Source organism: Nothobranchius furzeri, chromosome 17 (assembly GCF_043380555.1).
Source record: "Nothobranchius furzeri strain GRZ-AD chromosome 17, NfurGRZ-RIMD1, whole genome shotgun sequence".
NCBI lineage: Eukaryota > Metazoa > Chordata > Actinopteri > Cyprinodontiformes > Nothobranchiidae > Nothobranchius > Nothobranchius furzeri.
The window spans coordinates 41,416,321-41,443,684 of record NC_091757.1 but is presented as its reverse complement, the minus strand read 5'-3'; the positions used below and the strand labels follow the sequence as shown (position 1 = coordinate 41,443,684).

At 43.9% G+C, this 27,364-nt stretch overlaps 1 protein-coding gene across 2 annotated transcripts in view; it reads right to left on the bottom strand.

Moving 5' to 3' along the window:
• adgrv1 (adhesion G protein-coupled receptor V1) overlaps positions 1-27,364 on the bottom strand; it is a 135,091-nt gene that overhangs the window by 103,114 nt on the left and 4,613 nt on the right. For both annotated transcript variants that reach the window (XM_054731434.2, XM_015972410.3), the window contains exons 2-9: positions 6,985-7,169; positions 6,570-6,719; positions 2,114-2,209; positions 1,904-2,008; positions 1,633-1,746; positions 1,251-1,481; positions 808-1,145; positions 430-700 (exon numbers count right to left, since the gene is read on the bottom strand). In XM_054731434.2, the coding sequence (XP_054587409.2) occupies positions 430-700; positions 808-1,145; positions 1,251-1,481; positions 1,633-1,746; positions 1,904-2,008; positions 2,114-2,209; positions 6,570-6,719; positions 6,985-7,167 (1,488 nt within the window). In that variant the 5' untranslated portion in view covers positions 7,168-7,169. The remainder of the gene's footprint in view (positions 1-429; positions 701-807; positions 1,146-1,250; positions 1,482-1,632; positions 1,747-1,903; positions 2,009-2,113; positions 2,210-6,569; positions 6,720-6,984; positions 7,170-27,364) is intronic.

Below are 27,364 nucleotides of genomic sequence, written 5' to 3'. Positions count from 1 at the left end.
AACAAATTCTGCATCCGTCCAATCTGAAACCGGGTTTTGATGAGTGACATCTTGTGTCTTGAAAATAAACAAGACTTAGATCTGCCCACGCTTTCACACATGGCCAAAAGGCTCGGTCAAACGATGGAAGCCACAAAAGGCTGTCACCACTTCAATCCCGCTTAAAAAGAAAACAGAGTCCCCACTTACTGAGTGCGCCTGCTGTTTCCTTTGTTTTGATTCGGCCACATTAAGGGAACACCCACAGAGCAAAGTTATGCACCATGGGGTCCACTTCTGCAGAGTTTGCCAAGACTGCAAATGTAACTTAGAGTAGGTGGAAGACACGTGTGAAGCACATGCAGCAACAGCTACAGGGTGCGTTCTCCAACAAATGCAGCCTAATTTATTCTCTGTCACACAAAGCTTAAAGAATTCTTCTAAACTGACCTGCATAGGTTCACCGAGCTCCGCGTTTCCAGTCGTGGTGTTGGGCAGCAGTTTAAAAACGAAAGCTTCCGCTTCTTCAGGCTGAGTGTCAGACACGATCGTCAATGAAATCGCAGCAGTCACCTGACCATCAGTAAATCTCACTGTCCCAAAAGCAGGAGTCAAGTCGTCTGACACCGGGGAGCGATCGCTGGAGTTTCTGCTGATGGACCAGTTGGCAGACACAGCGCCGTAGCTTCCTCCGTTTCTCACAATGATGATACCATCAAACCTAGAGGAGTCAAAGGTGTAGAATAATTTAATTTTGATTCACTACAATAAAAAACTGCTGTAAAGAATAATAGTCATTGTAAAGGAAAGTATTTTGAAGTTGTCCACCTCTGGGTTGTATCTTCATTGATGCTGATTGGCTGAACTAGAGCACTGCTGCTCATTGACAGAACCCCATAAGGCTTGTCATTGGGCTCGATGGTCACCAGCACGGCGTTGGGCGATACCAGCACAGCATCTCCTCTGATGGTCTCCTCCAGTAAAACCAGATGGAAGGATTCTGCGATTTCTGGCACCGTGTCATCAGTGATGTTGAACAAGAGGCTGATGTTGTTGACATACGGGTGGAATGTGATGGTTCGGACAGGCTGTAGGTCGACGAAATCTACTGCTGGAGTTGCGCTGCCCAGTCCTTGACCACTCACCACCATGTACTCCACAGACACCTACAGATAATAAAATCTAGTGTTTTACATGGAAAAACATATTGTGCAATTACAACTAATAAAATGAGTGTGAAAGTCATCAAAATGAAGTCAGAGAGACCAAACCTGAGTGTCAATGGAGCCAATGAGAGGCCCGTCTTCAGTCAATTGGCCACGGGTCACACTGAGGGCGATGACCCCAATAGACTCTGACACAGCCATGGTGGCAACAGAGAAACGCAGCGGGCTGTCATTTCTCCGGATTCTCAGCAGCACACTGCTAGCATTGGGGCTGAGAAGGGCTCCACCCGCTACACCCGTTAGCTTCACTGAAAACACCTCATCGTTCTCCGGTATCTGGGCCACAAAGAATACAACGGTTCACACATGTTGTACAGATTCAGATATGATTATGAAACCAATTAAAATTCTACAAAATACTCCAGAAAATGTAGATAAACCTCATTGACAGATAGAGATAAACCCACCTTAGAGGTTGTGCGTTTACCTGGTCATCTTTAATGAGGATGCTGAAGTTCACTGCAGCCTGCCCAACAGGAAAAGTGATGTTCCCTCTATCTGGACTGAGATCCTCAAAAGCAAAGTTTGGCCCATCAGAAATCTGAACGGATGGTAGCAGTGATGATTAAACAGATTTACAAAGAGTCAAAAGCATTCTGATAATAACAAGTGAAGTGTATGTGTTTGAAACATTTGTAACATTGGTTAATATTGCACATGCAATGTTATTAAGGTGAATTAATGTACAGCATGGTCACCTCAAAGTTCACAGTTACGGTTCCATAGGTTCCCTTTTCTCTTATTAATATGAAAGGCACAGAAAGGCTCCTTCCTCTGGGTTCATCAACAACAATCTGATCAGTCTGAGAACAAAAAAGAACCATAAACAGTTATGCTTAATCAATGCTAACTTGATTTAACTTATGTAGAAATAAGAACATTTTAAAATAAAAAGCAGGTTTTCTTACAGAGTTGAAGGCAATTATTCCAAAGGCGTTGTCATTGGACAGGATGGTGATTTTAGCCTTGTTTGGCATTCCCAGTGTAACACCGTTAGAGGAACTCTGTAAAATGTTTAAAAGAGTGACAAAACCTGGTGAAATACACAGTTTTTACATCTATATCTTTTAACCGTTCCCCTAACACCCGGGGCACAAGGTGCGTTTTTCATTCGGCCCAGAAAAATCCCTCTTGGTGAACAGAGTCATAAAAAAAAAACGGGGAACACGAGGAACATTTTAAAGTCGGTGACCGGCCCAGCGACAGCTCATGACCAAGCACAGCTCAAAAACTTTTGACTCCTGTCTGCTGTCGACCAATAAAAATACACCCAGGGAATGACGCAAAAAAATTTGTGACAAAGAGTACAATGTGAGAGTAACATTAGCAACATTTGCAAGAGTGGAGGCTACATGGAGGAACATGTGGACTGCTCCTTTTTGGAGTTTGGCTCAGAATCTTATAAAAGAAATGTTAAGGGTGGCACTTTTTTCTCTTTCGTCTTTCTTGTCATGGGCATCTGTCAGTGACGTGTGCTTTTCGGCGAGTAAGCTCATGACATTAGTGTGTCCTGCTAGAAAGCGACATAGTGCAGTTTGGCTCACTGAAATCTTGGACCGTAGTGTGTGCCACCTCTTTATAGAGTCCCCACAGTGGGAAATGAAGCAGTCCTGCAGCTGAAAAACACACAGCCTGGCCCAGGCTTAGGCGTTAATCCGAATGGTATCTGCTGTTTTCACTTCAGTCAAGTAAACCCACTGAGATGCCCTGGTGAGAAGGCACATAGACAGGAAGTGCTGGTTTCTAACCTGCTGCCCTCTCAGGTTATTCCTCTTCGAGATCTTCGCTTTGCTCTGACATTCAGCACTAAAACCCAGCAAACGTTGAGACTTAGTAGTTTAATCACCTGTGCAGCAGCGCATCAGGCTCCGCAGAAGCCTGTTAATCACCTGCTGATTGACATCAGGTGTGTTGGAGCAGGGTTGAAACTAAAACATACTGCAGTGCATACCGGCCCTCCAGGACCAGAATTGAAAGCCCCTGTCCTAAACAATATCCCAATAACACTGTGGTGAAGCTTTTCTTGTTACTTTTAGTGAGCTTCAGCAAGAATTTGCAGTATTTATTGAACACCAACAACAAATTAGAGCCAGAAACACAATCACATACTAAACAAACGATACAGCAGAAACAGATTCATTGAATGATTAATGAAACCAGCTTTTATGTTCTATGACATTGTTTGTTGCATGTATTCACATTTCATTCGTCCTGGAATTTTGATTTAACTACAACATTTTCTAAAAGGTAGAGAAAGAGACTTTTTCTTCCTGCTGTTCTGAGCTGCAGTGGAGAATACACATGGCTGACAACGAGTGATTTGAAATGACCTTTGTCTTAGGTCTTTGACTGAGGGGGGTGTAAACAAGACAAGCCCCCACCCTCCGTCATCTCATCAATCAAACCTGACAGCTAAAAGCTGCATGAAACCATGGAGACTGTCTCTCAGTGTGAGGCATCCCTCAGCAGTGATGTGATCCTTTTGATAAGTTTACAGCATAGACAAACTCAGACTTGTTCAAAATCTTTTAACTGCCTGCAGTTGTCCTATTAATAGATTTCCAGATTAATAACTCAATAAAGCTATACTGTATAACAAAACTTGCAACCCATCTTTTCAGCCAAAGAGACAGCAATTCTAATGAAGTAGAAAGTACAGATGTTCTAAATATCCCCATTTAATTCTCAGCTTCCCATCTGAACCTGGGATTGTGCCTGTGGTGTGATCACACTTCCCAGCCTCCTTGGAAAGGTCTACTCCAAGGTACTGGAGAGGAGACTCTGGTTGATGGGTGAATCTTGGATTGAAGAGAAGCTATGAGGTTATTATCCTGGCCATGGAACTAGGACTAACCCTTTACCCCTGCTATGGGTGCTGGAGTAGTCACGGGAGTTTGCCCAAATGGTCGTCAAGTGTTTTGTAGATAGATCTGGAGAAGGCTTATGTTCCAACACATTCTCACACCTGAAGCGGCTAAAACTGACGCAAGGTGATCAAGCGTTTGTTTCCCGGGAGGCGGCGCGCTGTGCCGGAGCGTTGCTTTTCGACGTCCTTGGTAAAATGGAGATTTCACCGAATTGTGACCTTCACCCTCTTGTAATGTAACCTTCCCCTCACTTCCACCCTAACCTTAAACCATTTGCGCATTAAAAATTTTGTAGGTGTATCGTCCATGTCAAACACGGTTAACGAGTAGTTTAGAATGAGAAACTGGGTTAAGGTTAGGATGGGGGTGAGGGGAAGGTTAAATAGCAAGAGGTTAAATGCCGGTGAAATGTGTGTTTTCCTACGGGCTTCGGAAACTGATGTTCTGGCACAGCACGTCGCCTTCCTACGCATTGGGGCCTCCGACTCATTGGAAACAAACACATTGTCACCCTTTGTCAGTTTTAGCTGCTTCGGATGTGAGAATTTGTTGCATGTTCATATCCCTAGGGGCACCGGGGGAGATGGCTTTTCTTCACAAGCGTTATAAAAATTTGATTTTAACTTTTGTTGACAAGTTTCAGTGAAACAAATCATTATTACCATTTGTGCAGAAAAGGACCAAATAATGGAATTTGATAAACAACAAAGAACGAACATACCAAAGACATGCAGTCCCTGTACCAAGGGAGAGTACATATGGTTCACGTTTCTGGCAGGAAGATGGACCTGTGCCCAGTGAGGGTTGGACTCTGTTCTAGCAAGTCGTTCTCATTTCTTCTTTTTGCAGATGATGTGGTTCTTTTGGTTCCATCAAACAACAACATTCATCTCTAGCTAAGAAAGTTTGCAGCAGAGCATGAAGGGGCTACGATGAGTATCAGCACCCCCAAATGCAGAACCAAGATTCTCGATCGGAAAAGAGTGGATTACTACTGGGACAGCAGTAGCTCAGGAGGTAGAGCAGGGTGTCCAGTAATCGGAAGGTTGCAGGTTTGATCCCGGTTTGATCCCAGCTCCGACCAGAGATTTCTGCAGTTGTGTCCTTGGGCAAGACACTTAACCAGCCTTGCCTGCTGGTGGTGGCCGGAGCCTCACCTCTGTCAGTGTGTTCCAGGGCAGCTGTAGCTACAATGTAGCTCATCCCCACCAGCGTGTGAATGTGTGTGTGAATGGGTGAATGACTGATTGTGTTGTGAAGTGCCTTGGGGGGGGGGGGGGGGGGTATAGAACCCTAAGAAGGCGCTATACAAATACAGGCCATTTACTAACTCTGGGTTGGGGGTGAGATCCTATCTCTAGTGTTGGACTATAAGTATTTTGGGAATGAGGAAGCGAGAGCTTGGCAGGAGGATCGGGCATTGTTGCGGGGATTCAGACGCTGAATCAGGCTGTGGTGGTGAAGAGGGAGCTAGGCAATAAAACAAAGCCTTTCTACCAATCCTCAAATCTGGTCATGCGTTTTGGTAAATGACTGAAAGAGCAAAATTGTGAATACAAGCAAAATGAATGTCCTTCATAGGGTGGCTAGACTCAGCCTTAGAGATAGGATGAGTATCTCTGAAATTCGGGACAGCAGCTGCTCTTCCATGACAAGAGGAGCCAGCTGAGGTGCTTCGAGCGTTTGGTTAGATACCACCCACGAGCAGAGCTTCGAGCACGGAGACCCCCAGCTGGAGGGGTTACGTTATCTCATTGGCCATTGAATGTCTTGGGGTTCCATTGGTGGAGCTAAGGAAGGTTATTGAGAAGAGGACAGTTTGGACCTCTCTGCTGGATCTGCTACCCCGGGAACCAAGACCTTGATAAACAGAGATTTGGGATTTCTGATCAACCAAGAGTTGAATTGGATAGGGAAAATTTGGCGCATGAAAACGTAGCTAGTGTGAAGATGCAAGCGGCAAAAAAAAAAAAACAACTATAAATCCTTCCCAGTTGTCTACTTATTCAAATGAAATCAGGAAGGGCAAAATAAAGAGCTGCATTTTTTGACACCCAATTGCAAATTTGATCTCACTCAAAGATGTTTAAAGAAATTAATGAGAAATTCCGAGGAATTATTTAGAACACCTGCATGCAAAAGCAAAAAGAACATCATAGAAAGACTTGACACAAATATGAGATCTCTCCAAATATGCCTGTCAAGGTTACATTGTTCTGTTGATAGGGAACGTCACACAAACAGCCACACAACAATCTGCTCCACTCTAAGCTGCTGTGCAAAAGTCCTCCAGATCTCACACATCAAAGACGCTGCAGCTCGTAACCACCCAGGGTTTTCTGCCCACATTGTTACATGGAGTTATGCTTTCACAGAAGCAGGGGCAGAAAAAAAAAATAAATAAATAAATAAAACAAGACGCTGATATATGAAGATCCAAAGAAGGAAACAAAGAACAGTGAGTCCCCAAGTAAACTAGGAAAAATGAGAGGTTTACCTGTAGTTTAAGGCTGAAGATAAATGTCTCGTCTTCCTCTGGGATGTCGTCATCTCGCACAGCTATGAAAATGGTTTTACTGGACTCGGTGGACAGAAGGAAGGCCGCCGCATTGACAGCTTCAAAGTCCCCTGTGTCGACTCCCTCTAGCTGAGCAAAACAAGCTAATGTCAATGAAATATCAGCATCCATGGAGTTTGATTTGTTTGAAAATAAGACAGGGATCTCCTGGTCTGAACTGGATATCTTGATAATAATCTGATATATATGAGGACAACCAGCTATCCCTGTTTAAATTCTCATTATCTCTTCTCTCAGTTGGAGATCCAACTGTTTTTTTTTTCAGGATGACCAAGCTTGTTTTTTTGTTGTTGTTGTTATTGTTTAAATGAAGCCAAATAATCGTCTAACCTACCAGAACCAAAGCTGTCACATTGACTGGATCTCCCACTCTCTCTACCACCAATCGGACCACGGCTGTGCTGGTCTCGTTCACAACAAAGTCAGTTTGGCCCAGGAAACGTAGCGTGGCTGACTCGGATGTGTCAGGGACGGACAGAGCCAGAATCAACCCAGCTAGCAAGAGGACAGGGAGCATTCCTGCAAAAGAAGAGTGAATGAGTATTACACAACTCTAAGTTTTATGCAATAAACCAAACATTAAAGAAAGCAAAGATGAAAGATCAAGTTTAAAGCGACATATGCAAAAGCAGGTGGTGAGATGCACAGAAAACTGATGGCCTTTATAACGTGAGCTGCTTGTGCTGCTCACTGTGGTTTGAATAATTCATATCTATAAATATAAATTAGCCTCAAGCTTTTCAGACTCTTCAAGCAGTCACTTCTGAGCGACGTAACTTCTCTGCTACATCTAGTTCCCTTCTGCTTCTCTGTTTTCCCTCCCGTCATGTTTCCTCATCACTTCGCTGCTTTCCCTCCTCTCTTTCTTCTGTCATCCCCTGCTTAGCTCACTCATTCAGAATAATCCCAAAGCCCGTCGGAGCCACTAAGACAGTTGTCATGGTTAACACAACAAAACAACTCAGCATGACAAGTGAGGTGGAGCCAGCTCAAAGCTAAATTGGAGCTAGTCTGCCCTAACTTTCCCATCCACGCTGCGTTTTAGCCATCCCATTCATATACTACACCACACGGCTTTGCCAGCAGCAGGAACACTGAAGATCTTTCAAGGAGTATTTGTTCTTAATTACAAGGTTGAAAGTCAACATCAGCAGCTATGGTAGATGAAGTCATGCTGTTTGGTTTTTTTTTTCTTTTAAAGAAATGCTCTTAGGAAAGTTGGGCATCAGACTTTTCGAATCCTCCATTACAGTCAAATCAAAACAGAGATTTACACATTTTTAGTCGATTTTTTTTTATTAGCAGCCATGCTTGAAAAGATCAGCATCACAAGTTATTGGCTGACAAATATTGTCACGAGTCAGTTGATGTAAATGCTACAGACGTGACAAGTGAGTGCATGTTGCATTAGTGTGTGTGTGCGCGTTTGTGGTATGGACTTGAAGTGAAGGGCGTGTGTGAGTGTGGACATGTGTTACACACATGCCAGGCAGAAGTGAACGCAACAGTCGCAACAGAAGTGGAGAGAGTGCTGGAAAATCCATCAAAAAAGGATTTAGAGCTGGTGAGTAGCTGGGTCTGGCAACAGGGGGAGGAGGGTTGAGAGGGGGCAGAGGTGAGTGTGTTACTGGACAAAGAGGGGTTGAGGTTGAATAAATCCACTTATTTACCCTCCTGGTATTAGGAACTTTCAAGATCACATAATACATTTCAAAGAATACTGACACACACACACACACAAGTGTGCACGCACGCACGCACGCACGCACGCACACACACACACACACACACACACACACACACACACACACACACACACACACACACACACACACACACACACACAGACTTTTGCTTTGTTTCTTTGCTGTCACGTCACTAGCCAGGGGTCGCAAGTTGTAAGGGTATCAACACATTTTTATCTTATAAAATTCAGACTTAATTCACATGTTTGTGTGTGTGTGTGTACGTGTGTGTGTGTGCGTGTGTGTGTGTGTGTGTGTGTGTGTGTGTGTGTGTGTGTGTGTGTGTGTGTGTGTGTGTGTGTGTGTGTGAGTGACGCTACATTTTCATGTTTCAAAATGAAGATCTGATTTCACCCTTTTCACTCAACTCAGCTCTCCAAAAGACACCACCTTTTATGATTCCTAATATCGTCTTGATGACTGCCAGTGAGTATCCATCGATCTAACCTCCACCAAAATGACAAAACAAAGAGGTTCCTCTTTGCATCCAGAGATGCTGAGCTTCCCTCAAAGGGTTTGATACAAAGCAGATGCCATGTGGATGGCACAGGTTTTTTTTTTTTTCATAAATGCTGGGATGTTTTTTGTCTTCTCATCATGCATTTTGCCAACCCTGACCCCAGGGATCACAGGGACCCAAAAAAGGCGTCACTCATAGCTAAAGGCGGCATGGAGTGTCTGGAACAGACCTCTGACATTGATAAAACTGGACTTTGGGGTTCATGTAGAGAGGCTCACTAACACACACACACACACACACACACACACACACACACACACACACACACACACACACATCTATGGAAAAAAGACCAGTATTATTTATTTCCCAGAAAAGCAACCAATGTGATGCAGAAATGATAGAAAAGTAATGTCATAAAGGGCTCTAGATTTTTGTCCCCAAAAAACAAAATCTATCTGCTTTCAAGAAAAATAATGTCCTAAACCTACCATAGTACAAGCATTTCTCTAATCTGGTACACTTAGAGTGACAATTTTCAGTGCCTTGGTTTATTAGCATATATCCTAATAGATAATAAACAGAAAAAGTGGTTGAACTGAGAAACAAAGAAAAATACCAAATTTCTAACATATCCCTTGATTCCCACCTTGGTTAACCAGTATTTCCTTTCTAATACATAAATAAGCCAAGTTTGCTTAGCCACCTTTGTCTTTAGTCAACCATAAAACTCAATTAAACTACAAGCCACAATTGATCCCTTTGAACACTCATTCATAAAACAGTGTGTTGTTTTTCTCAAAGTGCTCATGAGAATTTTAAACATATTCAAAATAGTTCAAATTTGTTTGTAAGAGTTGTGGGGTCATACTAGGTGTCTGGAATCCATAATGATCTCTTATAAACTTCTTCTCCATTTTAAGTGGGCCTACACTAATTCCTTACATTTGTCAGGGTCTCTAGTATGAATGAATGCATCGTGAGTCATTCTCTGTGGAAGAATGAAAAACTCTGGCGCTCATGTTTCATGATTGGAGGCAGGTTGCGGACAAACATCAGGATTTGGAGTCTTACTCATTAATATTCATGATATGCAAACATTTTAGCTCTGATTGGCTAACAGCGATGCTATTCTTCCGCTGTCTCTGCTTGGGCTTCTTTCTTGGGTGAAAAATACAATATTGATGTCATTACATATCTAAACCTGTTCTGTCATGATTTGGGAGTTAATGCTAATGCTTATAGTTAGCTTCTGCTTGCCGAGACATGCTCTGCTCTCTCCTGGGTGCAAAATCAATACAGACTTCTGCACACAAGTCAAGATGGGTGAGCCAATTAATGCAAAAACTTCCCAGTGACGTAGAAGAGACTGGCTTTTTCTGACCCAAATGTTTATTTGTCTATTTTCTTTCCACTGATAATGCAGGACACAAGGGTTTGGGATTATTTTCTCATTCAGCACACGTGAAACTCAGAGAGACCTGTCATATTTCAAAAAGAACAAGAAAAAGCAGTTTCCCAGTATACTTGGTCTTTAAAGAAAGTAAGAAAACTATCTTTTCTATAGCAGGTGTGTAACAGCTGCAGCTTAGACAGCTCATGGGGCTTAAAGGAGATGTACATTTGAATGTCATCTGCGTATAGATGGTAGGATATTTCTTTAAAGGAGCTCAGAATGTGCTGGAGAGGAAGCAGATAGAGGAGGGAGAGCAGAGGCCTCAGCACAGAAGGGTGGTAGTGGAGGACCTAAACTTGGAGACGGCCACATAGAATGAACGCTCAGAAAAATAAGAGGAGAACCACTCCAGAGCAGATCCTGATAGGCCTACCCAGTCTCTCAGCCTTTCCAGTAGCAGGTTTATTTCAACAAGTCATAAACTTTGTAAGGATCAAAATATTGAGTAAAATCAGAATAATTTACTTTGTCTCTTCATATGTGAAGGATGCAAAATTATGCGTCCTTTATTTTTTGATAATCCAAGTTTTCTCAACAAGCTCAAACATAAAAGGCACCATGAGGTGAAGCACTTCCTTTACCTGTTCTTTCTTAAAGCAAAACCTGGCGTTCACATAAACTTTTTACACCTTGCAGACTCCGCGCACATGCACAGAAGTGTCAATCTACAGGTTTTCTCTACCAGAAGTGCTGAGGAGGTGTCTGGTTGCAGAGCTGTTCATGGGGTCAGGGCTTGCCACTGATACCTCTAGGGTTTCTCCTGACGATGGCCTGTGTGTTGTAATCTTTTGCATCAATTATTTACCGTAGTACCGGGACTTCACGGTCATAGAAAGGTAGTAAGTCTGCAGGATTTACACCGTAGCCATGTGTCAACTCCAGTTTAGGTGCTGGACAATGTTATTAGACATCATTGCAACTATGTGTTCAAAGGCTGTAATGAATGACTCAAACTGGTTACTTGAACTGCTAATTAAGTCTGCATTCTTTACCTAACTAAAAACAGCGCGCCACCCGTTTGCAGCGCCTTTACTTACCCACTTTAACCATATTCCAGGACTTTCTTGTCCTTGTTATTTCACTGAAAATAGGCAACACTGCAGCCTTTAAAAGTGGAAAGCAATACTCTTACTTCCTTTTTGGTTGAGGGTGTGTGGGGATAACAGTCTGCAGGGTTTTAATCAAGGGCTTTCCCATGCGGTGTCCCGGCTCTGAGGCTTCCCTGGGTCTGAGACGCCCATGGTGAGGAGCATGTGGTTATATCTGGCAGTTACGGAAATGCGCGCATGCACACACACACACACACACACACACACACACACACACACGCACACACACACACGCACACACACACACGCACACACACACACACACACACACACACACACACACACACACACACACACACAGTGATCTAGTTTTCTTAACACTGGGAGGCCTGCCGTGGGATCTCATTCATCAATCTTACAGCTCAAACCCAGAGATGTGGAGTCAGTCTGGCCACCAAATGAGAGCGCTCTGTTATTAAAATCAAGTAGTGTAACAGAACAGATTCACACTGAAGTCAGTCGTGGAAAAAAGAGCAGGATAACTGATCCTGACAGAGATGGAATAGATAAACAAACAACAAAACCAACTCATAAAAGAAAATAGCATGTCAGGAAAAAAAACACTCACACGGGGTGCAGTTTTTAGATGTGAACAGATTGAATGGCAACAGCAAATCCAGCGTTCAGAGTCAAAAACACTGGGAAAAGGTTGTGGCTAATTTGTTATGTGAAAGTCACATTAAATTCAATATAATGTCCAATTTGAGTTTTGAGGAGTAGAGTCCGGTCAAAAAAAGTTCCATAAATAAAAATGTAACAAACCAAGAAGAGATGCAGAATAAGACATGATTAAGGACCCCTGTTTTATTTCTGTTTGTATGTGTGTGTCTAACATTGTTAAGCTTCACACTAGTTCTACTCCAAAGGGACAATCAGGGACAACTCTTGATTTTGCTTTTCCTCAACTTTTATTTTTCAACTCTGAGATTTGTTGGTTTCAAGTTGATCAATGCATGATTTCATCAGGTTGATAACCTTCAAAGCACAGAAACAAAGGTTAGCGACAGTATTTTGTAAATATTTTTTAATTAAAAATAAATGAATGAATAAATAAATTGAACATTTCAGATAAATTAACCATTTATCTGATAAATGAAAGAATTAACTGTAAAGTGCTTCAAATGAATTAATAAAACTCCCTTAATGAATTAAGTTAAATCAAGGAATCAATCAGTAAAGGGAATACCTTAACTGAGTATTTCATCAAGTACCACATAAAGGAACAAAATAAATAAATAAACTGCCTTCAAGCTTGTTAATGTATGCATTTAACCTTTTACCTTTCTAAACACATAAATTAACTATCCAACAATCACTCACTTCAATCAAATCACTATGATAATGCAGTGCTTCAACTTACTCTGACACTAACAGAATACTCTCCAGGTACAACTTAAGCACTTCACTAACATAAACCAGAAATATTTACCAACCATTGGCGTCTTTAGATTAAAGTTCATGAGTGGAGCGTGCTGTGCTGTTCCTGTTTGACTGAGGAATGACAGCCGCCATCCTGCATAGGTGTTTTTCATCAGCAATCAGTCGCCTTTTTGTTGGTGCATTCTGGGAGATGTAGTTCTCAGTGGTGGTGGACCAATTAGACCTCCATTTACTCAGCCTTAACCCAACAAACATGCTGTTCAGTTCCCTTTAAGTCGATTCACTCGGTACAACAAAGGTACTATGGGACATCACACCCTCGTGTGGCCTGACTAAGACACATTTAATCACGCCTGTAAGGCAAATGAAAGTGACACTGCGTGGAGGCCCCGCCCTCCACTTATAAGCGACCGCGTTACTGTCATTACTCAGTTCAATAGCCGCTCTTCACTGACCTGGGCTGTGAAATGGGGCAGCCCTGTGCTGTACCTCGTTCCTTTCCTTCAGGGAACAGTGGTTATATGCATAACCTAACGTTCCCTTTCAGTTTATTCACTCGGTACAACGAAGGCACTATGGGACTTATCGAAATGCCCCAAGAGCAGCTATCAAACCTGGCTTGAGATTGCAACCTAAGATGGCAAGTCAGATCCAGCAGAGAGAACCGCATGGGCCACCAAAGGGGCCAAAAAATCCAAGCGGTAAAACCTCACAAAGGTGTGGGGTGTTGCCCAGCTTGCAGCTGAGCAAATGTCACCAACTGAAACACCTTTAAACAGCACCCAAGAAGCAGCCACACCTCTTGTAGAGTGTTCCCTGACCCCTAGGGGCAGCTGGGAGCCAGTGATTCTGTACCACAGGAAAATGGCCTCCACAATCCAATGAGAAAGTCTTTCCTTTGACAAAGCTTTTTGGAGGGTTTGGTAAAACACACAAACAGTTGGTCTGTTTTTCTGATACTCCGAGTGCGATCTATATAAGCCTGCAGAGCACGAACCGGGCACAGACAATGCTGCCTCCTCTGCTCCTCAGAGGCAAAAGGAGGACTACTGAAGCCCGAAAGCTCTATGGTCATGGAACTGTAGTTGAGCCGGATGACCTTAGGCAAATACGCAGCATTCGGATGCAGAGTGACCCTAGCTCCATCTGATGACATTTTCAGACAGGAAGGGTGAACTGAAAGAGCATGAAGGTTTCCCACCCTTTTAGCCGATACAAGGGCTAAGAGCAGAGCTGTCTTATAAGACAGAAGCTTCATCCTGATCGATTCAATAGGCTCAAATGGGGGACCACACAGGGCCTCCAGCACCAAAGCGAGGTCCCAAGAAGGGACAGATGATCTAATAACAGGTCTTAGTCTGCGAACCCCTTTCATGAACCGAACAGCTAAAGGGAGGAGAAACTCCATTAAAAGACTCATGGCAAGCCAAAATGGCAGCCAGGTAGACCTTTAAAGTGGAGAATGACAAGCCCTTGTCCAGCAGATCCTGTAGAAATGACAAAATGTCCACAATGGAGCTCTGTGAGAGAACTACTTACCTGCTTAGACACCACACTTCAAAAGCCTTCCACTTATAGGCATATAAACCCCTAGTGGAGCATGCTCTTGAGCTCTGAATAGTATTCACCACTGCCAGGGGAAGACCTTTAGCTAACAGGTTGGACCTTTCAGTAGGTAGGCCTGCAGCTTCCACAGATGTGGGTGAGGGTGCAGCACTTCCCCTTGTGCCTGTGACAGAAGGTCCTGTCTGATGGGGAGCTTCCATGGGGGGGCTATCATCAGACTGATGATCTCCGGGTACCAAGACTTTGTGGGCCACTGAGGGGCCACCAAAATCAGAGACCTGCTCGGCTTAAGCACTCCCTCCAGGACTGCCAGGATAAGTTCCACCGGCGGAAAAGCGTAGGGTGCACCAGAGCATCCGATCCCATTGGAAAAGTCCGGTCCGTCAGGGAAAAAAACAGGGTGTGTGTTTGCACTTGACGCAAATAGATCCACTACTGCCCTGCCGAACCTAAGCCAAATCTGGGACACCACTTCAGGGTGGAGCCTCCATTCCTTTGATAGAGGTCCGCCCCTGGAGAGCAAGTCTGCCCCGTGGTTGGGGTACCCGGGGACATAAGCTGCTCTGAGAGACAGGAGATTCAAATTGCACCAGTGCAGCAATGTGTGGGTCAGATTCAGTAGAGGAAGAGAGTGTGTTCCTCCATGTCTGTTTACATATGACACCACAGTTGTGTTGTCTGTGCGCACCAGCACATTTTGTCCTCTCAGGTGATGACTGAAGTGTTTCAGGGCCAGAAACACACTTAACAGTTCCAGAAAGTTGATATGGAACCTTGACTGGGTCGAGGACCATACCCCCTTCATCGCTAAACCCCCATACAGAGCCCCCCAGCCTCTGAGGGAAGCGTCTGTGGTCACCACTATGCGTTCTGACACCCTCCCGATAGGGGAACCCTGGCAGAACAGCCCTGGTTCTCTCCATGGGAGGAGAGCTACCATGCAAGCTCTGGTGACCGTCAACCTCCGGCAGAGATGATGTGAAGGATGGAGATGGTGAGAGAGGACCCAACGTTGGAAATGTCACATTTTTAACAGTCCGAGAGTCACCATGGCTATGGAGGAAGCCATCATCCCCAGCAGCTGTAGAGCCGTGTGGAGTGTCAGTCTGGCTCCCAGCTGAAAGTGTGCTAAGCAACTGCATAGCGCGGCTATTCGCTGGCCCGAGAGATACGCTCTGCTTGATCGAGAGCAAATTTCCAGCCCGAGGAAGGAGAAACTCTGACTCGGAACTACAGAACTCTTTCTGTAGTTCACGGAAAACCTCAGGGCTTGAACGTGGGAAAGTACCCGTGCAGTGGGAGCTTCTGCCTATGTTCGGGAACTCGCTACTAAAGCCCAGTCATCTAGGTAAGCGAGGATCCGGATGCCCTCCTCCTTGAGGGGGGCTAGTGTGGCTTCCACACATTTCGAAAAGGTGAGGGGAGCTAGAACTAACCCAAAAGGCAGAACCATGGACTCGTAGGCCTTCCCTTCGAAGGCATAGCTCAGGAACCGCCTGTGATCGGGATGGATTCCCACATGGAAATAAACATCTGTGAGATTAATTATGGTAAACCAATCTCCGGGACTGACTGTATCCAGTAGCTGTTTGAGTGTTAACATTTTGAACCTGTGCTTGCGCAGATACTTGTTTAACACACGCAGATCCAAAACAGGGTGACATCCGCCCCCCTTTTTCGAGACAACAAAGTAGCGGCTGTACCAACCTTTGTTCGTGTCCTCGACAGGGACCGCTCAAATAGCTCCTTTCAACAGTAGAGTCTGAATTTCCTCCCGTAACACGACCGCAGCATTGGTATTTACACGTCTGCACAACAGAGGTAAATACGGGTGGTTTTACCAGGAACTGCAGTCGGTAACCCATGGCAACCGTGCGCTCGACCCAGGGGGACACTGCGCATGCTCGCCAGAGATGAAGTTTTGCCGCGAGGAAACCGCTCAGCACCCTGGTGGGGGAGCTGCTGCCCTCTAGCGGAACGGGAGGCTTTCTGAACATCATGTGCCACAGGAGGAAAGCTGCTGTTCTCCAGCAGAGCGGGAGAACACAACTTTTCCCGCTCCCACAGAGGCCGATTGCAGACAGGATTTGACGTGAAAATTGAGTTTTGTTCACCAGCAGAGCAGGTTGATGCAGCTTTATGGGGCCAATTTGAGAAGCATTGTTGAGACTCATTGCATTCACACATTGTCGAGTGCAAACAGCAGTCTTTATTAAATTTGTGTGCATGTTTTGTAAACAGTACAACTCTCACCCACTGGGGGTGGTAAACAAAGTCTGTTTGGACTGTGGTGTTGAACCGTAGCTGAACCGGTCCATTTCAACCATAGAAAACTGGGGTTCTGTAGTCCAACAGGGTACAAAACCCAAACACTGTCGGTCTCTGGATCAGGACAACTGAGGTTTCTTCTTGCGACTCACAGAGCGTTTCTGTGAGTCCCCAGGAGGGCCTTTACTCTAGGCGGAGTGGTGAGGAGTGAAAGACAGGGTCTGAGCTGGGACCGAGCCCTTTGCTGCCGCTGGAGAGGCTGTCCTCTGAGGTGGAGGAGGAGAGGTCAGGTGCTTTCTGTCAGACCCAGACCCAGGTGCCGTGCGCCACCCTTGCCGCCTGGGGATGATAGAGCGTAGCGCCTCAGTCTGTTTCCACTGGGCCTCGAACTTCGTCTGAGTAGCGTTGAGGTACTGTCCAAACAGACCACTGGGTGAAACAGGCTCGTCCAGGTAGTTAGCCCTGTCCCTGTCAAGGACATTAGAAAGGGTGAGCCGCAGGTGCCTCTGAGCCACCACAGTTGAGGCCATACCTCTTCCCAACAGCAGGGCGATGCCTCGGGCCACTCGCAAGATGTAGTCCGACGTGACCCATATCTCATTGATGAGGGGGGGTCAGTGGGCTGTCGGGTCGGACCCTTGCTCCAAGGTCTGCCAGGCAAAGTGCTTGGTAGGTCTGGAGCATGGTGGAAGAGCTGAGGACGCGGGCAGTGGAAGCCTGCACAAGGTAAATCTTCACCAGTTGTGCAGCTGAGAAGTGGCATGGCTTGGAGGGTAGATTAGCTTGTCTACTAACTCCGTTATTGCAGGTCGGAGGCAGGTAAGCCGCGAGAGAGGGCTCCATCTGAGGGAGGTTAACCAATCCCGCCATTTCTACGCCGTCGAGGTCCGAAAACTGACCGTAACCCAGGACCGTGGTGTGGGTGGATAGCGGCTTGGCCCAGGATGCCGTGAGCTCAGCCACAAAATCTAGGTACAGTGGCAAAAAGTTCTTAACCTCCGCTGGTTCAGAGGGGAGGTAAAATTCAGAAAAGCGGGACCTCTTTTGTGCAGGTGGAGGAGCGGGCCAGTCCACTTCTAGCCTCCCCGCTGCATGCTGGCAGAGCGGGAGAAAAGAAGTATCATCTCACAGCTCGGAGGCTGAAGTAGCGGCTGGAGCTGAACACTCCACCGCTGAGAGGACCTCCTCGTCCTCGAGTAAGTCCTGACAGTCGGGGCAAATGTCTAAAATGTCTCCATCCATAGCCAGAGGAGGAAACTGAGAAGCCTCTAAGTCTGGTCCGGTTAAATTGTCCGCCATTTCCATTTGACCTGCACAGCAAGTAGCGGGGACTTCGATCACTAGGCTGTCCACGTTAGAGCATGGCGAAGCCGGGGCCGAACGGGAAAGCATGGGGTCCTGCAGCGAAACTGCAGCATCTCCCAGGAGACGTTGTATGAGCTTCATGCGCCGTTCGAGCGTGGGGCGTCAGAGTCGGCGACAGAACTCGCACGCCTCTGGGTCTACAAGCGCTCTCCTGGTGCGGAGAATTCTCAGGCAAACCGGGCACGCTTCGTGTAGGTCCTTCTCATGAAGAGAGGATCCACAGCCCTGAGGACAGGGGCACGAAGCGGCTTTCCGTGAAGCGACGCTCATTGCGAGACACACAGAGGAGCAAAGGTGGAGAATCTCAAAAGCCAAAAAAGATAGCGCTCGGTGGGGGGGAATGCTAGCCAGAAGGTAGAGTGCAGTCAGTGAGCAGTTAAGCTATCTTTCAGTAGCGCAGCAAGTTGTCAGATGTGTTCTCAGCGAGGTGAAGAGCATAAGAGCTGATTAATGACAGTAACGCGGGCGCTTACAAGTAGGGGGCGGGGCCTCCACCCAGCGTCACTTTCATTTGCCTTACAGGCATGATTAAATGTGTCTTCAGCCAGGCCACACGAGGGTGTGATGTCCCATAATACCTTCGTTGTACCGAGTGAATCAACTGAAAGCGAACTGAACAGCATGTTTGTTGGGTTAAGGCTGAGTAAATGGAGGTCTAATTGGTCCACCACCACTGAGAACTACATCTCCCAGAATGCACCAACAAAAAGGCGACTGCTGATGAAAAACACCTAAGCAGGATTGTGGCTCTCAGTCCTCAGTCAAACAGGAACAGCACAACAAGCTCTACTCATGAACTTTACTCTAAAGACGGCAATAGTTGGTAAATATTTCTGGTTTATGTTAGTGAAGTGCTTAAGTTGTACATCACGTTACACTGTAGAGTAAGTTGAAGCACTGCATTATCATAGTGATTTGATTGAAGTGAGTGATTGTTGGATAGTAATTTATGTGTTTAGAAAGGTAAAAGGTTAAATGCATACATTAACAAGCTTGAAGGCAGTTTATTTATTTATTTTGTTCCTTTATGTGGTACTTGATGAAATACTCAGTTAAGGTATTCCCTTTATTGATTGATTCCTTGATTTAACTTAATTCATTAAGGGAGTTTTATTAATTCATTTGAAGCACTTTACAGTTAATTCTTTCATTTATCAGATAAATGGTTAATTTATCTGAAATGTTCAATTCATTTATTCATTCATTTATTTTTAATTAAAAATATTTACAAAATACTGTTGCTAACCTTTGTTTCTGTGCTTTGAAGGTTATCAACCTGATGAAATCATGCATTGATCAACTTGAAACCAACAAATCTCAGAGTTGAAAAATAAAAGTTGAGGAAAAGCAAAATCAAGAGTTGTCCCTGATTGTCCCTTTGGAGTAGAACTAGTGTGAAGCTTAACAATGTTAGACACACACATACAAACAGAAATAAAACAGGGGTCCTTAATCATGTCTTATTCTGCATCTCTTCTTGGTTTGTTCCTCTCCTTCAGGGAACAGTGGTTATATGCATAACCTAATGTTCTGAAGACCAGAATAAATGTCTGCTTTAGCTGTTTTTATACCACCAGTCGGTGTGTGTGTGTGTGTGTGTGTGTGTGTGTGTGTGTGTGTGTGTGTGTGTGTGTGTGTGTGTGTGTGTGTGTGTGTGTGTGTGTGTGTGTGTGTGTGTGTGTGTGTGTGTGTGTGTGTGGAGGCCTAACTCAGAAACCACCCACCGTCCGATCTCAGCCCAGCACGGCAAATGCTGCCATTCCCGGTCAACTTGGAGCCCATAATTGCACTTCCTGTGTAGATTTGTATTTTGCGCTTTGGGTATTTTTAGTTCATTGAATATTCTCCAAGTAAAAAAAGGTTGGGAAGACAAAATTAAGAAACCTAATAAGCGAGTGGAGCTAAAACATACATCATTAAAGCTGAGAAAACCTCGTTAGCTGTTGGGTTTGTTTTGGAGTGCTTTAGAAACATGTTTATTTTCAGTGAAGAAAAGCTGAAAATTCAACAAGACCAAGAAGCAGGAGAAAGATTTTCTTTGTTGCTGTTGAATAAAGATGGCAGTATCATGACTTGCAGCGAAATTCTACCACCAAACATAAGAGGAGCCAGCAAACGGTAGCATGAATACCTCTCTAAAGAAGAGAAATGCATGAGGTCAGCCCCTCCAGCTATTGTCAGATGATACTTTTCAAACCAGCCATTTCTCCTTCGGGGGGCAAGAGACTGCCAATCAAGTGTGCATTTTATTGTGAAAAAAGAAACAGAGCGAGAGAGAGGTTTCCTGAGATATTGTCCACACAGACGTGGTCGGCTGCTCTTAAGTTCAGCCAATGGCATCTCACATATCTGACTCAAAACAAGAGGGTTTTTCTCCTTGTATGAAACAGTGGGAAGGAAAAGATGAAGAAAGGAAAGGGGGGTTCCAATTGAGCAGTGCAGTTTTGAGTGTTTTCCTGTCTGAGTCGGCTGATTGGCCCGTGTTACACAGAATGGATGAAAGCAGGCAGAAAAACACTCCCAGGGGATTAAACAAGGTTGTTGCTCTCCACAGTCCCAAAGGGACAAATTGGAAACCTCATTGCATGTAACGGCTGGGGCTCTGGACGAAATGCTAATCGTGTTTTAAAGGAGTTCACAAAAACAGAGCAGGAACACAAAGCGCGGGTGTGTTTTCACTAGAGGAGAAGCTGGATTTACGATTGACTGACCAGGATTCTTTTGTTCATTTGTGCTCTTTTCTATGTTGCGTGTACATTTCCAACATTGCAACAGTTCCTATTGGGTCACTCTTTTCTTGCTGCCCTCCTGTGGAGTATAGGATATATGTTTCAGATTCAGATTTTATCATTTTCTTTGTTTTTTAACATGTGATCAAGGCCATGCATAAAAAACACATCTTTTGTGCAGTAGGTGTGGGATTTCGGGGATTTGAACCATTGAAACATTAAATGCCAGACGAGTTAGGGTTAGGATTATGAACAAACGCAAAATAAAAAAATAAAAAAATTGATCAATTGGCCAGAAACAGCTGTGGAAAAAAATCTGCTGATTTCATCTGAGCTGAATAGAGTATTGATTTTATTGAACGTGTCATTTAAAGCTGTTGTAACAAATCTGACCAAAAGATCTGGTTTTGAATGCAAACACTGTCACAAAACACTCATCCCTCCCCACGGGTATATTCCGTTGGAACCAGAAACCCACAATGCCAGAGGAAACGAGATAGTGCTAAACACCAGTCTTTTCTAGGTCCAATTGTCTTGTTGTCCCTGACTTCAAATGGTGTTTTTCTATTTAGGACTCATAGTTTGACCTGAAGTTGTAGTGGTAGCAGCCGGCTGTTTCTCCTTCTCTGATATTATTGAGCGGAGAACCTCTCACACCAGTGGTGCGCTGTGCCAGAGCGTCGGTTTCCAAAGCCCGCAGAAAAACACACATTTCACAGACATTTAACCTCTAACCTCTTGCTATTTAACCTTCCCCTCACCCTCACCCTAACCTTAACCCAGTTTCTTGTTCTAAACTTCTCGTTAACCGTGTTTGAGATGGACGATACAACTAGAAACAATGTTTTGCATGTGCTTCGGGTGTGAGAATGCGTTGGCTAAATACACAAGTGTGTAATGAATGGAGGATCCAGGGAAGTGCAGAAGTGTGGCGGATCAGCGAGACCAACAATCGGCTGGTCCAATAGTTGCGTTTGATACAAAAAGTGTTATTAGTGGAGGTTTTTAGACAAATGAAAAAAGAATGAAAACCACTTTAATTGTTTTCATTTTTTATCTCCACAATATTTTATAGCTATACTGTGTTAGAACTTTAAGAGGAATGAGAAAAAATTTAGCTAATATATTCTCCAAATTTGCCATTGTAGCTTTAATATTAAATTTGGGGTGAGCACTAGATGTGTGAGTAATGATACTCCCCCCGTTTTGTATTTAAATGTCTGCCTTAAAGTCCTTAAAGTCCTTAAAGGGGGTTGATAGTGGCACTGTGACTCCAACAGTAGACCAGTGCCCTGCAGCCCTGCCGAAAGGGGGGCTGATGACATCACTTATCCTACACCACTACAGTTGGTGCCGGTGACCTCTAGCCCTGAGGTGGGTGATTCATCTACCGAAGGGGGGGGGGGTTGAATGTCACCCTGTATCACTACTGGCTGACCCCAATCTCTCTAACAGCACCTGCGCATCGACCGAGGGCCCTCCAGAGCGCACACCTGCACCGAACCCTCGTAAGGCCATGCCTGCGCCAGTCTACGGTCTATAGTGTCCTTGGTTTCAGTTTTCGAGGCTGACAAAGTATCTTGTGCTAGCTGCGTGTGTCTGTCTGGTGTCAAACGCGGCTAAGCTTCCTCCACAGCCTCCCCACAAATCTGCTGTGCAGTTTTCTCCTTTTTATAACATCTCCTTTGCTCTTTCTCCAGCTACGGTGGAACGCGTTACGTTCAATGGTTCGACCATGGTTCGGGTTGGTACGATAGACAGGGTGCTGCGTGAGCTGTCGACAGATTCTGGTCTCAGTTTTCAACTGGTGTCTTACTCTTGGTCCTTCTCTGACTCTGTTGTTTTCTTCACTGCATGCTTCAACTGTTGTTTGTCTCTTGGGTTGGCGTTTGTGCTGTTCCGTCACTTCTCCACACGGTTGGCCTCCTTAAGGGACTCGGTCCGCAGATTGGGAAACCGCCTATCTAGAGCTCTTGTACCAACGGTGCCAGTCCGTGATGGTCCGGCTGACCAGGAACCTCCGCCTGCGCCAGTCGATCCAGTACCTTCGATTCAGTCTTCACCTTCCAAATGCGGGTGATTTCATTAGTTTTAGATTTCTCTGTCCTACAATTCTCTGTTTCAGGTTACACAAGTTCTGTTTGTGTTTGTATGTGTGTGCATGATTATATTTCCTGTCTAAACATGACGTGCATGCTGTGGGTTCCTGAAGTTCTGTGATGACTAAGTCGATAACAGTTAAAGGCGAGGAATCCCGCTAACTGTTGTGATAATCCAAATTCCATTTAATTAAATTTTTCAATTTTTGGATCCTTTGGGGTTTTTCAATATTTTTACATCATTTTCAACTGATTTAAGTTCAATTTTGATTCAACTTTACAATACTAAACACTGATTCCTTATGATAATCTGACACTGATTAACTTCTTGTGTTTTTTCTTCTATTTTATTTTTAATTCTTTTAAGAACACATTTATTTACATAAATATTTACAATACGCTGATTACCATTGATTCATTTATTATAACACACATTTAATTTCCTTTGATTTAGAATAAAATTTTGCCAGTTATGAGCTACTGATTATTTTGCTCTTCCATTTTTGGTTACATTTTTGCTCATAAGCTTTGATTTTCCCTTACATAGGATTTTGTTTATTTTGTTCTTTTTGCAACACTTTTTCAGTACACGTTGTTTACTGCATCCTCTCCTTTAAGCTGACCTCTTTTCACATAATCTGCGTACACATAGCACATGCAGGTACATATAGTACGTTTTTTTATTTGTTCTTTTACATCAGATGCCATCTACGTGTGTCTACAGCCAAATGCCGTGTGTGTGTTTTGATACTTTGCTGAGTTTTGCCAGATGTCTTCGCTTCATGAGATAGCATCACTGCTTCATCACCTGGTTCTACTGCTCTGGGTTCCGGTTCTTCTGGTTCTGGATGTCCAATGGTTTTCCTGCTATGGTTTCCTGGATATCTTCGGATCGCTGTGGATCACTGGGATCTGATCTGTTTCTGCTCATGGCTCTGTTTCCAGCTCATCATGGTTCCTGCCTGTGTATTTCGCTAAGTGGGATTACTATTTCCTGATTGGGAAATCTATTGACTATTCTTCTGTGTGGGGGGTTGTTTTTCCTCACTCATGATGCTTCGGTGGCTGGGAACTAACTTTGTCTTCCTCTGCTGAGTCCTCAGGGCCTCTGGGATTGTTCAACCACTCTTGGTTTTCTGCCAGGAACCCGTGTCCTTGAAAAGGGGGGATATGTAATGTATCGAAAGGACAATCCAGACTCTTCTCATGCATTGTTCCACAAATGTGGAATGACCTTCCAAGCACTACCAGAACAGGAGCTTCCTTTTCAATTTTCAAGAAACTCCTAAAGACCCTGCTCTTCAGAGAGCATCTTCTTAACTAGCACCGTCCCTGCACCCGTCCCCACCTCTCTACTGTCCACTCCTTGTTCCCTACTCCCCATGACTGATGTCAAGTTGTTGTTGTTATTGTTGTTGTTAGCCTCAAGGGCAATATGCCGATTATCGCTTGTAAGTCACTTTGGACAAAAGCGTCTGCTAAATACATAAACATAAACATAAACAATTTTCACCATAGAATTGACACAGTGACCTTTCATGACGCCAGAGCTGCAAAGTCAAGGTTACACCAGCTGGAGGATCCAGACACACAGATCAACCTTTTGCTCGCTCATTGTTCTTCATCACAGACATAAATAAACTGTCAAGGTCTCCCGCAAAGGCCCTTATCTCTCTGCTAAAAGTCAGACTGCTGGATTCCTCACTCTGAATAAAAGTGCATCTACACAAATCCTATTTGATGAATGAACAAGATGTTTAAAGCAAATGTTTGAATAACCTACGCTTAAATCAATGAATTTTAAATGAATATTGTTCTTACAATGATCCATTTATATCACTATGTGTTTGATTTAACAAGTTAATCATTGTTTACACTCATACACATTACAATAAGATACATATTAAGGTTAAAAACATTTTTGTATCTGAAGGAATGCGTGGCTTTCTGAGGAATGCTTTGGTAAAGCCTTCCAGACATGGCACATTCTGGTTTGCCAGAATGGCCAGAAATCATAACGGAGTAGTTTAATAAAACAGGAATTGCTTCCCGAGTAATTCAGTTTCTAGCGGAGTTCCCAACCGGCCAATTCGGAACAAGTATCCTTGAGACATCTCTTTTGACATACAGTCAAAACCTGTTTGCACGCTGCAAGCTGACACAGCCAGATGGCTCCCTAAGAGCCACATCCACTTTGGACGCAAACAAGCGTTCCAGCTACTGTTGTGACCTGAGACATCTCAAGACTAGACGGGTCGTATCGAAGTTTAAGCTATGAAATCCCGGTGCCGTGAGGTCCACCGGACTTCTGACAGTCCGGATCTGCTGGGGGTCTCCACCAGGGTTTGTACACAACAGATTGTGTCTGATGCTGTTTTATTAACAATCAACTCTCTAGTTTATAGCAGATAACTAATTATTTTACACCCAGATTTCATAGTTTCTTTCAGATACAAAGATTCTGATAAACATCTAACTTATATCACACCACCTACACATCAAATTTCATCACCACATATCCACTCCATCACATCTCATTATTCATATCTTGTCATGTATTATCATTAGTTTAGAAAATAATAAAATTCCTTTTTAACTATATACCTGACTCTGTCTGAATTAATATGAAGTGTGTTTATGGTCCCTGAACAAGTAAAAGTAACTAAAATCTTCTGATTAAATATTCAAAGATCAATCAGATTGATATTTCAAATTTACATGGAATCATCATCTCTTATTGGTCATAATTAATTTGCAGTTGTCACGCTATAATGTGTGACCATTACAACAATGATGCAAGAGTGGACAGGCATGATTTATCACATACTTGCCTACTGGCAAGAAAACTTCAATCCATCCACTTTCTATACCCACTTTTCCACGCAGGGTTGCGGGGTGCCTATCCCCAGCTGTCTCCGGGCAAACAGGCCGAGTATACCCTGGATAGGGTACCAGTCCATCGCAGGGCAAAACAAAGACACACAGGACAAACAGCCATGCGACCACAGTCACACCTAAGGACAATTTAGAGAAACCATTCAACCTGACAATCATATTTTTGGACTGTGGGAGGAAGCCGGAGAACGCAGAGGGAATCCACGCATGTGCAGGGAGAACATGCAAACTCCTTGCAGAAAGACCCCATGCCAGGATTTGAACCCAGGACCTTCTTGCTGCAAGGAAACAGTGCTAACCACTGAACCACTGTGCAGCTCAGCAAGAGAACTTATGCAAATGCAAAAAAACAAATATATATTTGACAATATTATGAATGTGATTCCTACTAAACAATTGGGAGCACTTAATTCAAGGCCAGCATCTATATTTGATTGGTTAGTTTTCTGTGATTTTCTGCATGAAAATAAAACAAATATTTTAAATTGTAACAACAGAAACAAACTTTGGTTATATACCACAATCACACCCTGGGGTTGAAATTGTACATTTAAAACTATTTCAACGAGTGCCATATAAAGGGTTAATCCACAATAATTTGTAACGGAATGAAATGACCGTTTTCCACCTAAAAGTCATTTTCCCCCTCTCCTCAGCAAGAACTAATCTGCATGAGATATTGCTCAAGGTCATGCATTTGCTTCTAAAACTTTTCCTTTCCAGCTCAAGAGAAGAATGAAGACAAAGGACTCTTTATTTTTAATAAATCAAAGAACTCTATTTTTAATAAAGCTAATCAAACAAAGTGTTAGTCAATAAAATATATTGACCAATCCGTGAAATGACAATGTTATGATTAATAAGGTTTAATGAGTAATATGACTTTAGTCTAGCTGCACTAAACATCCTGATACACGTAATGTAAACGCATGACACATTGCTTTTACTCATCCAATCGGAACCTTCCTTTCTGAAGCGTGGCATAGTCTCTGTGGTGTTTATAAATCTGCCCAACTTTGATTCGACCATAAATCAAAACATCCAGATTAATAAAACCAGTCCCCACGCCATCTAAGGCCAGTTCACAGCATTCTAAGAGAAGTATCAGACCGGCCACCCGGACTTCCTTTTTAAGCAAAGAACCAACAAGCTGGATAAAATCTGTTGCATTTTACCAACCAAGCAATGGTTCCTTTCAGAATAAAAGCTGAACTCACTGACCCTCCGGGTCCATCTGACGCTGTCAACCAACTGTCGCTTTTTACCTGGAGACAATCCAAAGACTAGTCTGTCGTACTGCTGACACTGTTTCATCGGCTCCGGTACCGAAGGGGGTGGCATTCTGGATCTGTACGGAGGTCTCATCCTGAAGGGTATGTGTGGAGCAACAAAATGGCGTCTGATGTGTTTATGAAACTCCGATCATAGCTTAAGAGCAAAACATCACTTCATCACTCAGACGTGCTTCTCCGGATACAAGAGTTCTGATTACAACATCACTCACACGTCCACCATTCATCTCACGTCTCATTCATACCAAGATCCATCCATTCACTTAGAATTTAGAGTTAGTCTTGTTTAAAATTGTTTAGAAATAAATCTTCTTAAACGTTAAAGGTGACTCTCTCTTCTTTTGTCTCTC